General features: G+C 50.1%; 1 protein-coding gene across 4 annotated transcripts in view; it reads left to right on the top strand.

The window, feature by feature from the left end:
• The window catches only part of MPRIP (myosin phosphatase Rho interacting protein), a 144,765-nt gene that overhangs the window by 27,739 nt on the left and 99,964 nt on the right, over window positions 1–17,062 (top strand). For all 4 annotated transcript variants that reach the window (XM_050763379.1, XM_050763377.1, XM_050763380.1 and 1 more), the window contains exons 2-3: window positions 5,752–5,829; window positions 8,113–8,178. In XM_050763379.1, the coding sequence (XP_050619336.1) occupies window positions 5,752–5,829; window positions 8,113–8,178 (144 nt within the window). The remainder of the gene's footprint in view (window positions 1–5,751; window positions 5,830–8,112; window positions 8,179–17,062) is intronic.

Genomic DNA, 17,062 nt, shown 5'->3' with positions numbered 1-17,062 from the left:
TCATCTGAGAAGGTCTGGATTTCCCTTTCATTCCTGAAGGATATTTTTACTGGTTATAGGATTCTAGGTTGACAGTTGTTTTCTTTCAGCATCAGAAAAGTAGTGTGCCACTTCCTTCTGGTCTCCATGGTTCCTGATAAGAAATCTGTTGTCATTCTGCTTAGTTTTCTCAAAACTATAAGGTCTTATTTTTTCTGGCTGCTTTTGAGATTTTTTTCTTTGTCTTTGTCTTTCTTTGTCTTTTAGGTTTTTCTTTAGTTTAATTATTATATGTCTTGGTCTGGATTTCTTTGGGTTTATCCTTTGATGTTCACTAAACTTCTTGAAGGTGTAGGTTGCCACTTTTGCCAAATTTGGGAGGTTTCTAGCCATTCTTTGAGCCCTTTTTCTGCTTTACCCTCCGTTCTATCCTGCGGACTCTGATGACATGAATGTTAGACTTCTTGTTACAGTTCCACAGTTCCCTTTTATTTATTCATTTTTTCCTGTTTTTCCTCTGTTGTTAGATGGGATGATTTCTGTTGTTCTGTGTTCCAGTTCACTGATTCTTTCCTTGCCCCCAATCCTTCTGCTCTCGAGCCCACCCAGGAGCTTTTATTTCAGTTACCCTATTTTTCAAGTTCAGGATTTTTGTTTGGTTCTTACAGCTTGTATTTCTTTGCTGTCTTTCCTTTTAATTCTAGTGTGCTCATAATTTCTTGTTGAAGCATTTTATCATGAGTGCTTTAAAATCTTTAAATGTGGGATAATTCTAGCATGGCTGTCATCTTGGTGTTGGCATTTCTTGGTTGTCTTTGTTAATTCAGTTTGTGACCTTCCTGGTTCTTGGTATGATGATAATTTTTGGTGGAAATGAAGTGTTTTTATATTCTGTTGGGTGACTCTGGGTCTCATTTGAACTTTCTATTTCAGTGGGTTTTTCTGACAGTGCTTCCGTGGGGGAAGGGAGTCACCATGACCACCTAGTTACTCAGATGGAGACAGAAGTCCACCCCTCGGCCTCCACTGATGCCTGAACTGGGAGGCTCCTCGTCATGGGTTGCCTTCCTACTGGGCAGTGGTAAAAAACCCTGACCCTCCACTGGGCACCCTCTGACACACACTAGCACGGAGCAGGAAGGGTCCTCATTGCTGTTGGTGGGATGTAAGGCCCTTGTGTCTTCTCGCGCCACCCTGGCTGGGATGTGGGGCACCTCGTAAAGGTGGAAGTCCAACCTTTGCTCACTTGGGGTGGCATGCTGGCTTTCCCATAGCTTTTGGCCAGAGTAGGGCAATTCTTGGCTAAGAGTTTTCTGTCTTGCTGGGCTGCTCCTTTCTGGTTTCTTCAGCTATGGAAAGTAGCTTTTTGTTGATTCTTTTGGTTGTGTGCCCATTGGCATTTTCAGGTTGCCAGTTCTCCTCTACCCACTCCGGGATAGTGAGACAAAAAGAAAGTCTGGGAGAGTCGCCACAGTGTCCCTCCTTGGGTCCTGGGTCCTTGGCCCACCTGTCTTTTTTTCTCCACCTTTCAGAGTCTTCTTGTGTTTGTCTTGTACATGATGGCCCCAGGTTTTTGGTTGTACTTAGCAGGAGGAATAGGGAAATCTACATCTGCCCCATCGTCCAGGAAACAGAAGTTTCAAGGCACTGTTTTTGAAAGAGCTTCAGGTTGAAGGCACACCCAGACCACCAGCAGTCTCTTCCTAGAGGCCAACCAGAAGTGGAGCCTCCAACTTGTGTGGGTCATGAGTGAAGGCCGAGTTTAATTGGAGAGGAGGTAGCTCAGGGGAGTCTCTCATGTGGTCACTTTTATATGGGATCCAGAGCCACATGCATCCTCTGGGAAGACCTGCATAGAAAGGGGCCCTGTGTGCAGAGCTGCTTGAAACAGGACTCGGACCCCATCCTTTGGGTCCTTACAGCCCAGCTCAGATCCCCCATGTCAACAACAGATACCTGCTTCTCCTGCCTCCCTCCAAAGGGCCCACCAGCTCAGCCAGAAAGCAGCAAAGCTAAGCCTACCCACTCAGTGTTTCCAGAGCACACTCCCTCCTGCCCGCTGCCTTTTGGGCTGTTTGTTTTGTTTTAGTGTCCCAGTTTCAGATTATTACAGGGCTCTCTGGAAGAGAATACCTTAGGGCCTTTTAGAGGCGCTGCCCCAGGAGCAGGTGGGCGTGCGTGGGAGCCTCTGCCCGTGGGCACTTCTGCACTTGCAGACACTGTGGTCTGCTGTGTGGGGGAGGATGCAGCATTTTTAGATAGTCTGACATAGAGGAGCAGCAGCTCTTCCTGGGAGGCCTTTCCCACGCCTGGGGGATGAGAACAGGTTGTCTGAGTCAGGACCTAGGTTATGTAAGGAGAAGGAAGCTCAGAGAGGGCACCATGCACCCACTGCTGGCTTAGGCCAGCGGGCACTCACCTCCACTCCCTCTGCACACCTACCTCAGGATCAAGGACACAGCCAGGGCCAGGCAGACCCCATTCCTGCCTTCCTGGAGTGAAGGTTCTGGGGTAGGGGTGGGGGGCAAGTCATGTCATAGCAATGTAATTACATACATAATGAAATGGTAGGTAGAAATTAGTTCTGTGATATGCAATGACGGTAATGGCAGAAGTGAGTCATTAGAGACTGAGGGGGAGGGTCAGGACTGTCCCCTTGAGGAAAGGACATTTCAAGGAAGCCCTGAGGGATGGTAGAGAAGGCCAGGTTTTGGGAAGCTGAGGAGGCTGGGAGAGGCTGCGCAGCCCATGTGGCTGGCTGTGAGAGGGAAGAGTGGCAGTGGTATAGCTGGCCAGGCCCTGTCCCTGGCTCCCTGGGCTTGAGGAGTGAGTTCTCAGTAATTACAGATGGCTACTTGTGACCCCATGGCTCCCTCATTCCTGCCTCTGCACCTGTGTGTCAGCTGCACCCCTGCCCGGAGAGTCCTCTCCACCCCAGATCTCCCCGTGTATCTATGGAGTCCTTACCTTCTTCAGGGCTTTTTTAAACAGTTTTGTTAAGATGAAATTCACACATCATGCATTTAACCCATTTAAATGATACAGTTCTATGATTTTTAGGATATTCCCACAAATGTGCAGCCATCATCACAGTCACTTTTAGAACATTTCATCATCCCCAAAAGAAACCCTGCACCCCTTGGCTGTCACCCCCATCCTTCCGCCCCCCGCCCCCCCCCAGCCCCAGGCAGCCACTCCTCTGCTCTCCATCACTCTGGAATTGCTTTGATGAATGCTGGATGAGGTGTCACCTGTGTCTCAGCCTGCTCCTCCACCCGGAGACCTTGCACCTCGCCCTCTGCTCTGTGTCCGCCCCACCTGCCCACCTGGATCAGTCCCCTCTGTGGTGATCCGTATCAGGAAGTCACAGCCCAGCAAGGTGGCTGCTGCAGGCTCCCTGGTGTGCAGCACCCAGGGCCATGCACATGGGGGTCCTGAGCAGAGGTTTGCTGAGGATGTCTGGGTTGAGACCAGGGCTTGGGTTCTGATAGAACAGATGCTGATCCCTCGGCTCCCCACAGTTCCTCCTAGAGAAAGGTTGGGTAAATGTAGCTGATTATGTGACAACACCCCAAACCCTGCCTCCAGAGGTGAGGGTGGTGGTGCACAGTCAAGATGGAGATGGAGGAATGGCTTGGCAGGCTGGCCTCTGACCTCACAGGTGGGCACTTGTGGCCGGCAAGAGGCCCAGCTGGGAGTCACAGAGTCCGGATACACACAGGGAGTTGTCCAACTCTGGCTTTCCCGTGCAACGCCTCTGGGTGGGGTCTGCTTAGGATGTGTGCTTCTGGATGGGGTGTGGAGACGCCAAGCGTGTGTGCCTACCTGGAGGCTTGCTGGGCACAGCCGGAGTTTGTAGAGAGCACAGATCTCTCCTTGCCTTTGCTTCTGCCTTCCCAGGTGGGATCTCCACCACACACCTTTTAGCCCTCCTGCACTGTGTCTGCAGCCAACACCCATCCCCTGTTGTGTCAAAGCAAGCCTCTCCTGTCCTTGCAGCTTTCCCCCGACCCCAGGCACACAGCTCCACTTGCACCATTCATGAGGAAAGCCAGTGCTCCTGGGGACCTTGAGGACCCTGCAGAAGAAGCCAAGAAAACAGGGGTTCTTGGTTCAGCCTGGAGGCTGTGTGGCCTCTGGCATGTGGCCTGCCCTCTCTGACTCACAGTCTGCAGCTACCAAATGAGGTAGTGTGGTGGGGCCTCCTAGTTTGGAGAGCACTGAATAAAAAGCACATCAGCAGGGCCCATGAGGGGTCCTGCGTGTGTAAGCAGCAGTCAGAGAACTTGTGTTTTAATTTGTGTTACCTCCCTCCGAAAGGGACTGGATAAATGGGCCTGGTTGTACCTTTTCCAGTGCGTTCTCGCCAGCTGGGTGTGGCTGAGGAAGGAGATGGAGCCAGAGTGTCTGTCTAGATCCCCGTGTTGAGCTCCTACCCGTGGTTTGGGGAGTGGGGACTCTGTGGATGGTAAAATAAAGCAATGCCTCACATTTGTTGAGACCTCACAGGCCAGACACTGCTCAGTGTTCTTTGTGCTCATGCAGCTTTTTAAATTGAGATATAATTCACCTATCTTAGGACTCACTCTCTTAAAGTATACAGTTTGGTGAGTTTTAGCATATTTACAATGTTGTGCAACCATCTCCACTGTCTGATTCTAGAACATTTTAGTCACCCACGAAAGAAACCCCATACCTGCTAGCTGTCTCTCCTTATTTCCTTTCCTCCAGTCCCTAGCAACCGCTAATCTGCTTTCTGTGCTGTGGATTTGCCTATTCTAGACCATTTGTGTAAGTGGAATTCTGTAATATGTGGGCTTTTGTGTCTGGCTTCTTTGACTTAGCATCATGTTTTCGGGGTTCCTCGGTGTTGTATGTTAGTGCTTCATCCCTTTTTCTGGCTGAATAATGTTCCCTTATGTGGATCCATCAAACTTTGTTCATCCATTCGTCTGTCCGTGGATATTTGGGCTGTTAACCACCTTTTGGCAAGTGTGAATAATACTGCTATGAACATTCATGTGCAAGTTTTTGAGCCCCTGTTTTCCATTTTCTTGGGTGTGTATACATAGGGGTGAAATTGCTGGGCCCTGGTAACTCTGCCTTCAACTTTCCGAGGAACTGCCAGACTTTTCCAAGGTGGCAGCACAGTTTTACATCCCTGTGCTGGGTTTTACTGATTGCATTAACTCATCAGTCCTCACATCAGAGTCATGAGGTTTAGGTAGAATTGTCATCACTCTCACTTTTCAAATCGGAGAGTTTGAACTGAAAGGGTTTCTGCACGCAGCCACACAGCCAGTCAGTTGATCATTCTTTGGCCAGAGCTGGCTTTGATCACAAAAGCAGTTTCTTCTCAGGCCCTGTTTTGTGTCTTCAGCATGAGGCTTTTTGACTGTGTTGTTCATGTCCTATTTCCTGGCTCCTGGCACACATTGATGCTTACATATTTGTTGAATAAAATGTCATTTTTTCCTGATCTTGGTGGCTTGATCAGTAGCTTGCAGGAGACAGCATGTCTTAAGGGATCCTGTACTCTCCAGGTTCTCACACTCCTGCCAGGGCCTGTGTGCTCTCCACCCTGGATGCTGCAGAATCCCCACCAGCCTCTGACTCTCAAGCAGCCACAGATGCACTGCGGTGGGAATAGCGTTATGACCTCTGCAGAGCAGAGGCAACGTCTGTTTCCAGCGAGTGCTTGCTGTTAACGTGACCTGTTCTCTCTTCTGGGTTGAAGGCCGCTGGTGACCTGCCCTCTTTTTTCTCCTCTAGGCAAAGCCCATTTATGGCGGTTGGCTGCTCCTGGCTCCAGATGGGACTGACTTTGACAACCCGGTGCACCGGTCTCGGGTAAGCGCATCAGAGCCAACTCTCAGGGTGGGACGAACCAGAGAAGGGACCCATCTAAGGGTGAACTGGAGAGTGGAAGAGGGAGATGGAGAGTTGAACAGTGGATCCTGGGATGGCAGGATCAGCAGGGCTTCCCCATTTGGCGCACTTGTATGTTGTACAGAAAAGGTCTCAGTTATATGTAGTTATGTGTAGTGCTCCCTTCAGAATGAGGAGCTCTCATGTGGATGTTGCCTGTTTTATGGGTCAGCTTGACTGTAGGAACAGTCAAATGGAAGAGGCAAAAGAGTGGTTAAAAGTTTGCGTTATGCTGAGCAGCTCCCAGTTCCTTCCATGCCAAGGCCCGTCCCTGTAGTACCTCTCTTCCCCGTGAGCCAGGGGTTCAGCACACTAGCACTAGTGAAGGGTTGGGGGCCCAGAGGCCTTGGCTTACCTCTTACTAAAATGTACATTGCCCAGGGCGGGGCCCCGCTAGAGCTGGTACCACCATTGGCCTGACCTGTGGTTTGTTTCTCTGCCAGGAAGCCCCTCTGTGTTTGACTCCAGTTACAAAACTCTCCTTCCTCACAAACTAAAGTGCTGCCGCTCGCACCCTATAAATTGCTTCTACTCAGCCCCCTCCGTCCCTGGGAGGTCCTTTTCCTCTTCTTAGTTTCTGCTGCCCACCCCTTCCCCACCCTGAATATTACACTTTGGAATAGGGACCTTGGGCTGTGTATTCTGGTCCCACAGGCCTTGCATTGTGTCTCTGGTCTTTGGGATTTCTTCTGTAATGGGTTTTGATTTCAAAGGCAGCACATAAGGCCCTTGGAAATGTTCCTAGGAAGCATGTTCAGATGGCCTCCTCTACACACCCAGCATAGACCAGCCCTCTACAGGGCCTCTTTGCAAGGCCCTTTGAGTCCCTGTTCATGCCACCCACACAGGAGGACTCAGGAATAACTGGTCCAGCTGGACTGCAGTTTCCAGGGAGTAGTTCCCTTTCCTATTTTATATTGAGGTTGTACACAATTGCCATTTCCAGCCTCTGACAGGAGTCATTATTATAAATGAGAACCCTGACCCAAAGCAGAAAGGTGTGCTTTTATAGTCAGTTCTTGTGGCCTTACTGCCAGTTAAACTTTGAGTATTGTTGGGCCCTCCCCTCTCCTCCTGTTACAAAACTCTCCTTCCTCACAAACTTTCTTACAGTGCTACCTCTCCTTTCCTTCCCTTTCCCTTTCCCTTTCCTTTTTTGGAGACAGAGTCTTGCTCTGTCACCCAGGCTGGAGTGCAGTGGCGTGATCTTGATTCAGTGCAGTCTCGACCTCCCAGGTTTGTGTGATCCTCTTACCTCAGCCTCCTGAGTAGCTGGGACTACAGGCATGCATCACCATGCCTAGCTAATTTTTGTGTTTTTTTGTGGAGACAGGCTTTCAGCATGCTGCCCAGGCTGGATTGGGCTTGTTGAAATGTTGAAAATAGGTCATGGACCCTTGTGATGATTTGGGGCTGGGAGCTGTGCCTGTCATTCATGACCTGGGCCAGCAGACTCGCATTATGGACAAAGCCCTTCTCCCCACACAGAGGAAGACATACACCTCATAGTCCTTTTCATTTCAGCTCCTGGTGGCATCTGACCACTGTGGGCATTTCCCAGTGGTCTGGCTTTTGGAGGGAGAGTAGAGCGGGGGACGCTCTGTGCCATTTGATCACTCCTTGGATATTGGAGTTATTTCCACTGGTCTTGCTGCTCCTGTGTTTTGATTTTCATTAGCTCGTTTCACCTCAGTGAATTCTGGAGCCTGGCTGTTTTCGTGCGTCCTCTTTGCCAGTGGATCATCAGAACAACCCCTTTTGTAGCAGTTTCCCAGATTTTTTTCAGAAGTGGTGAATCCGTGCCTTGGCATTCCTGGATTATTCCATGTCATGTCAGATCATTCATCAAATATTGACACATATCATGTGATGCATTCTGTGCTGGGCACCATCAGGAATACAAAAAGGTAACCACACATTGTTTCTGCTCCTGAGGAGCTTCCAAATGTTTAAAAAAAAAAAAAAAAGCTTCTTGTTAAGCCTCAATCACTCATGTGATTTGGGCCTTTCTCCCAGCCCAGTCCTGGCTGATGAATCAACATTCTTATACCTCGGGTCCCTCTTTTCCTGCCACCTGCCCCAGAAGTGGAATCTGTGGAGCCACCTTCCTTAGATACGGGCTTGTCAGACACGGGAACTCCAGAAGCCAAGCTCTGGGGCCAGGACCCAGATCCTCCTAACCACCCTCCTTGTGCTCCGTTGCAGAAATGGCAGCGACGGTTCTTCATCCTTTACGAGCACGGCCTCTTGCGCTACGCCCTGGATGAGATGGTAAGTGTTACCTTTGCCTACTCCCTGTCCCCAGCCTTCACCAAGTCCCTCCATTACAGTGCCCTTGCGTTGTTGTGTGAGAGCACAGCAGCTGTGTGCTCTCACTTGTGTCTGTTTGGGAGTGTGGAATGTTTTGAAGAATTTGTGGCACCTGCTGGAGACAGCTTTAAAAACCCAGACCTTTGGTTTGAAGCATCATCTTCTGTGGTCTTGAGTGAGAGGAAGAAGTGAGGGAGGAAGTCATTTCTGTTCAAGGCTAATAGTGTGGACTTGGCTGGAGCACTCCTGGTTAGGGGAAAGTGGGGGCAAAGTCCTGGGTCACAGTGAGGACGTTTGCAGGCTGTGGACCTGTGGGTGTGGGGCGGGGGCTGGCCCATGTCCTCACGTGCCTAGTCCTGGGGCTGCCTGTCAGTTCTGAGACTGTAATTGGTTTTGCTTGTCTCATTTTAGCTTGGCATAGTTTTCTGAGCTGACTTCAGAGGCCTCCTGGTCACAGGGTCAGCGTTCTTCTGGTCACTAAACCAGGCAGACAGGCTCCTTCCTGCTCCCCACCTCCCTGGTTTTCCAGCTACTAACTGGGCTGGATGAGTGTTTGCTGCTGTTGCCCCAGAGGCCAAACCTGAAAATCAACTAGGTGGAATTTCTGGCTTTTCTTTTTCTACCCATTTTATCTCCTGACTTTTTCTGTAAAGGAGATTAGTCTCTCCTAATTAATCTAAAGCAGGACTGCATTCCAAACTTTGTAAAGGGTTGAAGATGGGAGATTTGATTGCCTTTTCCAGTTCCACTTAGTGGGTGAATGTTTGTATGCACATATGTGCAGCATTGTAAAATTGGGACTGTCCTGGAAAGTCTGGTCTCACTATGAAATAGGCAGCCCCTGCCTATCCTACCCAGAGTTCGTTTCTTTGCTGCAGGGGCGAGACAGACTCTGGAAGTATGAGTGGAGATAACTGTGCCCTCTACGGACCTTCCAGACTGCGGGAGGGGGTGGCGGGGGCGCCTGGGATTTTTGGGTAGTCATTATAGCTCACATGTGCAAAGACCAGAAGTGGGCGTGTTTGTACTCCAGTCCTAACCTTTGTGATGTGATACTTTTTCTACTTTTGTTTCTGGGGTGAATTAAGAGGATGATACTGTAATCCTGTATCAACTGTCACCTCACTGGTTCCTTCTTAAAAAGAGTTGTCTTCCTTTTCATTCTTTCTGGTGAGCATATTTGTACATCATGATTAGAGCATAGGGGGTTTTTGCTGTGGGAACATCTGTGCTCCAGGGTAGTGGATTAGAGGTGAGCACCGATGGTGGACTTGGCTGGAAGTAGGAGCAGGGAGACAATGCATTTGGACACTCCATTCCTTTGAGGCAAGAAAGCAGACCTGGAGGATAGACTTCACACTTCTTGTTCTCCTGGCTTAGCCCTTACACAGGGAGTAGCCCTGGAGTCAGCTGGGCTCCTGCAGCTGTGAGGTTTACCTTGCCTCCCTGTGGCTGGCTGACTGGCTAAGTCCTGCAGTTGACTCAACAGTATCAGAGGAGCCTCAAGAGGTCACTGGATTACATTCAGGCTGGGCTGGGTCATGAACCATCCCAAAAAAACAGAGCTCCCTGCACTGTTTCCTTGGGGACTGATCATTTCAGTCAGGAAATCTTTCTTTAGGTCAACTAAAGTCAAGCAAAATCCGTTATTCCCTCTGGCTCAGTTGCACAAGCACAAAGAGAGTAGCTCCTGGGGACGCCTTGGTGCTGGCACAAGTGCAGAGCACATGCTGCCTCCCAGGCGTGGCTTCTGGATAATTGAGGCCGCCTAGCCAGGAGCACCGACACTGGTTTCCCAGCAACCTGGATATGAGTTGCGTATTATTTCATGGAGTGCTCAGGGAGAGGTGGGACTGTGCCAGGGATGTGGGGAAAGAAAGAAGCCCCAGGGAAAACTTGGACTGAGCGAGGGCATGGGGACAGGCCCAGAGCTGGGAGTTTTGGGCCATGGGCTGCTTTCTGGCAGATGACCTGGGAGCTGGAGAGACTGACCCAGTGAGCCCATTAGTAAATACTGCTCTGCCTAGTCGAGGCCATGGAGGGGTTTCCCTGTTGTATCTGGAAGGTCACAGGAGACGGTTGCAAGGAGGCAGTTGGGTAGAAGCCAGGTGGGAGGAGGCAGAGGCTGGAAGGATTTCTCCAGCACCCAGTGCTCTGCATCAGGGTTTGTTCCTCAGAGCCACTCCCCAAGGTGAGCAGACAGCCCGTGGCCCAGGAGCTCCAGTTTAACGGTCAGCCACCCTGAGCTGAGAGTCCCACCCAAAACAGGCTGGCAGGATCCTGAGACCTGGAGCAGGAAAACTCCATTTCAGGCAGGCTCATGTGTGGGTGAACTCAAGCCAAGCTGGAAGCTTCCTTTGTGAGTGCCTGGAAATAGACCAGTGGTCCTCAGCGTCGTGCCTCCCAGGGCCACTGGCCATGTCTGGAGTCATCCTTGATTGTCACAACTGGGGCAGGGCTGCTGCTGGCATCTAGTGGGTGGAGGCCAGGGATGCTGCTGAATCTCCTCCACTGAACAGCCCCCAGAACAAAGAAGGCTCCAGCCCAAAATGTCCACAGTGTCAAGGCCAAGAAACTGAGCAATTTTGACAAGGGTTTATTTAAAATCTTATTTATTTTTAAAAATGAAAATGTAAATGTGATTTGCTATTAGCTCTGCTCTTAAACAGCGCAGGGCTCACCTGTCAGATTTCCTGGGAGTGAGGGGGATGATGGCGCAGAGTCAGCTTGCTGATGGTACAGTGCCAGTCGTGGAATGGGGTGGGCCTGTTTCTGATCTGGAGAGGCCTGTGGGGTGCTCCTGCACACCAGGCAAACCACAGGGCCTGCAGAACTGCGTGTGTGTGTGTGTGTGTGTGTGTGTGTGTGTGTGTGTGTGTGTGTGTGTATACCAGGGAACACATAGGTGGCACTCCCTGCATGGTGCCCTCAGACCACGATGTTGCAAAGCAAGCCCTACCTCAGCATTTGTCTTCAAAAGCAGCAGCTCTGAGCAGCCCCTGGCCACCTCTGACCCTCCCAGGCTCACATAATAAACTGTAGCATTTAATGGCTGGTCTGTGCCCTCCACACTCAGTCACCATCTGTTTCGAATTGTTGCTGACATTTATACAGTGTTACCGTTTGATTTCATTTGAGTGTTACCTTGCCAACTAGACTGACTTCTTGTTGTTGTTGTTGTTGTTGTTGTTGTTGTGGATGGGCCCCTGATAATTCTTGGTGTTTCTCCCCATTGTCTAGCATGGGGTTTGGGCGGCACAAATCTAGCCAGGCAGTAAATGCTTGTGGAGTTGAACTACCAACTTTGTAAATGCCTTGCTGCATAATTTCTGCTCCCAGCTTGAAAACCTTAAGACAGAGGGTAGGTAGGAAAAGAGAGAAGATAGGATAAGGGGTGTTCCTCGGAGGGAGATATACGGATGTAGTGACCCTTAGGGATTACTCAGCAGAAGGGAGAAAACCTCCCAAGAGCTCCAGAGAACCGGGATGGGGAAAATTCAGTTACCTCAGCCCCACTGTGTTGGGACCTGGAGAGGAAGATGGACATCAGGAGGTCACAGCGTGCAGGAGGAGGAGGAAGGCAGCAGTCCCTGGATCTGGGGACAGTGGCTTCAGGAAGCCCTTTCTGCTCGGGGACTTCTGCAGGGGCTGGGGCTGCTGGACCTCATCCAGTTCCGGAGGCTGACCATTGCCTCTCCAGGCAGCCCAGAGATGGGACTTACTTTGGGGAATCGCTTTTCCTTTTTTGGGAAATTTCTTTCTCGATACACCCACGTACCCTGTAACTGGTGGGTGTGGAAGAGAGGCAAATTTCCCGAAAAAGGAAAAGAAATTTTTCAAATGCAGGCTGAGGTGAGATGGGGTCCAGGCTGCCTCACAGACAAGTAAGAGCCTGAGAGGTTTGGCTGGGCCCCTGTTTTTTCAGGAGTGGATGAAGCAACAATCTAGAAACCTGGATTGCTGCCTGTGTCCTCTGCCTTTGTTTCTCTGCCTATAAAATGCTGCCCAGGATTTTACCTAATTCTGCCACTGAGTTTTTGGGGACTGATGTCAAGCTGAGGTGTGGATGTCACCAGATGTCACTAGAAGGCTCTTGGGAAGAGCTCCAGGTCTAGAAGGAGAATGGGAGCTCCGGGAGCTTGGGGTGGAGCAGGCCAGGCCATGAGGCTTTGGGATTCTCACAGGCCTGCTCTCCAAGGCAAAAAGCTCATCAAATGCTTTGTTAGAATGTTTTTAACTGTGGTAAGTACACAGGAAGTTCACCATCTTAATCGTTTTTAAGTGTGCAGTTCAGTGGCATTAAGTACATTCACATTGTTGCACAACCACCACCACCGTCCCTCTCCAGGACCCTTTTTGACTTGCTAACTGAACTGTGCACCCATTGAACTATAACTCCCTTCCCCAGCCCCTGGAAACCCCCATGCTACTCTCTGGCTCTATGAATTTGACTCCTCCAGCACCTCACATAAATGGGATCGTGCAGTGTTTGTCCTTTGTGACTGGTGTATTTCACTCAGCGTAAGGTCCTGAAAGATCATCTGGGTTGGTGTCAGAATTTCCTTCCTCCTGATTATGGTAGGTCTAATGCTTTTGGACCGTGTCTGCTGACCCCGAGCCTCTCACACATGGAAGCCATAGAGAGACTGAGGCCACCTTCTGTGGCAGGCATGGTGCTGAGGGCCGGCCTGCATGGTGTGGAGCTCTGCTCCGTCCTAGCCTGGAGAGTGCTTGAGCGTCGTGAGAGATGAGAGCTGCCTGACTGTAGGGGCCATGCTAAGGACTCAGCTCAGCTCATATCCTCAGACATAGTAGAGAAAACACTTTTAGCTCTTGGATATGTGCCTTTTTCAGGGGCAACCTGGGAGTTTGTCAGTTCCATAAGATGTGAAGATCCAGCCTGATAAATTAATTTGGGGTGCCTGTGTACTTGTGTATAAAGTAAATAGGCTTGGTCCAAAGGATCTTCAGAGCATTCCAAGTGCAGACAGGTTAGGATTCTGGCTTCTTTTGAGTTTGCTTCCTATAGGAGAGGTCCAGGAGGTTGCCTTGTTCTTGGGACCTCTGCTCACCTCGCTCTTGACAAATTTCTGCTACTTTTGGTAGTGTTAAAGCCATGAGCAGCCCAAAGTTGCCTGGGCCTGTGAGAGCCTAGGAGGAGGGGCATTACCACTGAGCCCTGCTGTCTTTAGGATCTGTCATTTGAGGTTTCTCCCTTTTCTGCAGCTAATCGCCCAGTTCCCGTTGCTCCCCAAGCCATTTTTTTTTGCAGATGTTGCCCTGCATCAGAATCTGCGGGGCGAGGCTGGGAAACCAGTTTAAATAACCACTCTACGTGTTTTTTTGTTTGTTTTTGTTTTTTGTTTTTGTTTTTGAGACGGACTCTCACTCTGTCACCAGAGAGACAGGGGCGTGATCTTGGCTCACTGCAACCTCCGTCTCCCAGGTTCAAGTGATTCTCCTGCCTCAGACTCCCAAGTAGCTGAAACTGCAGGTGCATGCCACTACGCCCGGCTAATTTTTTGTATTTTTAGTAGAGACAGGATTTCATTGTGTTAGCCAGGATGGTCTCAATCTCCTGACCTGGTGATCCGCCCGCCTCGGCCTCCCAAAGTCCATGTGATTTCTAACCACTCCATTTGATAACCGCTGCTTCAAGCTCTGACTTTGTGTCCTCTAGTTCAGAGCTTTCCCAGGCAGGCGAGAGGAACCATCTGCTCCTCCTTGGTGCTGAGGCACCTCCCGGGTATCTGATTCTTTGGGAACCATAGTGGCTGCTGTGTCCATAACAGAGCAGTTGAGAGGACACTAGGCCATAGAAGGCCCCTTCTGTGGTGAAGCTCATACCTTTCAGTACCCATATAAGCACATGCAGACTAAATCCCTAGCAGAACCATGATGTGTAGGCTCTTAAAGGCGGTGGGTGGTTGGGGAGGCAGAGAAGTCTTCTGGGAGGAGAAAGGTGGTACTTGTCTGCCTTCCCACTCATCACAGAGATTCGGGAGGAGCCATGTGCCCAGCCGGGACTCCTTGCTGGCACTTTCTGCCCATTTCTGTCCTGCTCCTCACAATGGTAGATACTATGTCCATTTCACAATTGAAAAGACTGAGCTCAGCCCACAGAGATTGTGAGGTGTCTGAACTAGTGAGTGACAGACCTTGATGTGTAGGCAAGGCAGACTCCTGCTGAGAGGGATGGTGTCTTTCCTTCCCCAAGTGATCTTGTCCTTGACATTCAGAGAGGCCGCTCCACCAGCACCTGTTGCCTCATGCGGGCGGGAAATAGGGCTTGCTGGAGGCCAGGCAGGGCTCTCAGCATCCTTCCTAACCCTCTGGCTTGTCTGTTGCTGCAGACTGACCCAACTACAGTAGTTGACCTGTGTCTTTATTAATGCGATTGAACCAAGCTAGCGGCAGGCCTGCAACGTTGTAGGGTCCACCTGCCTTTTTTACAACATGGGCATATGAATATATATTCAGAGAGATTTATAGAAATCAGAACAATAAGAACGTAGAGCCTGTAACTGTCTGAGAGGCAGAGAAGCTTCCTCAGGCCTGGAGACCCTTCATGTTTTAAAGGACAGGAAGGGGCAAAACAGGGAACCAAGGAATGTGTTTTATGGGTCAGTCTTGTACTTTCAGATTTAACTTTAAATCTGTCATGTTTCAGCCTTGCCCTGGCCTTTGTGCTTTCCCATGAGGTCCTGGTCGCAAGGGGAAGGAGGCAGGTCCTGCTGTGTGGTATATGGAGCCTGAGTACCTTAGGGAGGGCTTGTTGGGGTGGGGTCAGTGACTGTGGGGTCACCCAGGCCCTCTCTCCCTGTGTAGGCACCTCCTAGGCTATTCGGACCACAGGAAGCCCTGTGTTCTTCCCTCCTCTGCTCTGCTCCTCACTCAGTTCTGTGCTGTGTGTTTTCAGAATCAGATCATTTTAAAAAACAACTTTGGACTCAGGTGTGTTTTCATCTTTACATGAGCCCCATGAGCAAAGTATGAGGGGCTGTTAATGGGGGAGGCAGCCCTCCAGCCCCTCCTCATGCATCACATTCCCCCGGGGTCCCTAGGTGCTTTCAGACTTTTGGTTGAGAGACTTCGGTCTTTAAGTGGAATTCTGAACGGAGTCTTAATACAAGTTTTAAAATGTATACAGTTAGATATGTTGCTTTATTTGAAGTTTTGGAATATTTCTGACCTCTCCCTTATCAACAACCCCTGCCTCTGGCAGCTGCAGAAAAGAATACATACTGACGGCCGGGCGCAATGGTTCACGCCTGTAACTCCAGCTCTTTGGGAGGCTGAGGCAGACAGATCACGACGTGGTCAGGAGATCGAGGCCATCTGGCTAACACGGTGAAACCCCGTCTCTACTAAAAATACAAAAAAATTAGCCGGGTGGGGTGGCAGGCGCCTGTAGTCCCAGCTACCCAGGAGGCTGAGGCAGGAGAATGGCATGAACCCAGGAGGCGGAGCTTGCAGTGAGCCGAGATCAAGCCACTGCACTCCAGCCTGGGTGACAGAGCAAGACTCCATATCAAAAAAAAAAAAAACAAAACACACACTGACCAGACCGGACCAACCTCCTTCTCTGCAGAATTATCCAGGTGCCCAGAGGCCCAGATCACAGGCTTGTTCAGGAAAGGCACCTCTTCTTATGCAGTCATTTGATTATTTTTCCAAATGAATACATTTATTTTTTAAAGATTTCCCACAGCAGTCAATGTCTTCAAGCTCTTTGCCATTGGTGACTGGTGAGTGAGCAACGCCCATGTTTATAGGTGAACTCTCAGGCACACAGGGGCTTGTGTTCACAAGAAGTGTCCGAGCCTGGGGCACAGTCCACTGGCTTTCAGGGCTGGCATAGCCACGAGATGCCAGAAATTGAGGCCAAGCCAGGGTGTTGAGAAGGTTCTTCCAGGGTGTTGAGGTTTTTTTTTAACCCCTGCATCCCGCCCCACTTGACTTTTCTGGGCACAGAGCCTTAGATGAGTCCCCATCCCGTCTTGATTTGGTCATGACAATTGGGATGTTGCCTATTTGTAACAATGAATTCCTAAATGAAGAAAGATAGATTCTTGACTGGAAGGTGAGGTCTGAACCAGTCCAGTGGAATCTGTGTGATGCTCTTTCAGCAGCAGGGAGTTGGTGGTATAATAAGTGGGACAGGGAGGGCCCTGCTGGACTGAGCTTCCTGTAGGCCACTTTGCCTTAGAGCATCTGTGGCCAGATTTTATTTTGAAACACTAAAGGTGAGTGAGCCAGGTCTGGGTGCAGGTGAACCCAGGTGGGATGGAAACACTTCCTAAGTGCTGTGAAAGTGGAAGGTAGGGGTCATAAGGGAAGCTCAGAGCCATTTGCTGACAAGTGACACTCACTTTTTTCCCCTAAGGTGTAATTTACGGTGACTCATGAAAATTCACCCATTAGAATGGAGCACGTAGAGGTCAGAGCATTCTCTGTACCTCTGTGGGACCTTCGAGATGGATGTTGTTCTCAGGAAACTGGCGGCTGAACTTTAAGCCCCCTCCCTTCCTTTTATCATAGTTGGGAGGTTGGGGGAGGAGAGCTAATGACAGGTCCGGGAAGGGCTTGGGACCCAGTCTTGTAAGACTCTTGGACCCAGATCTGTTAGGCAGCGGCAGGTTCTGCCTTCGGGAGCTTTCTTGTTGTTTGCATCTCTGCCCAAAGTGGCATTTCCCACACTGAAAGAATCAGGGAATGGAAGCCAGCAATGGTTAATCATGGGGCTGTGTGGACCAAAAACAGCCAACTCCTGAGGGTGACAGTCGGGAGTTCCCGCTGTGACCTGATCCAGACCTTCCATTTTGTGGTGAGGAAGCTCAGCCAC

Source organism: Macaca thibetana, chromosome 16, assembly GCF_024542745.1.
Source record: "Macaca thibetana thibetana isolate TM-01 chromosome 16, ASM2454274v1, whole genome shotgun sequence".
In the NCBI taxonomy this organism is placed as follows: domain Eukaryota; kingdom Metazoa; phylum Chordata; class Mammalia; order Primates; family Cercopithecidae; genus Macaca; species Macaca thibetana.
The sequence above is the reverse complement of the archived record's forward strand: the minus strand, read 5'-3'. Positions and strand labels throughout refer to the sequence as shown.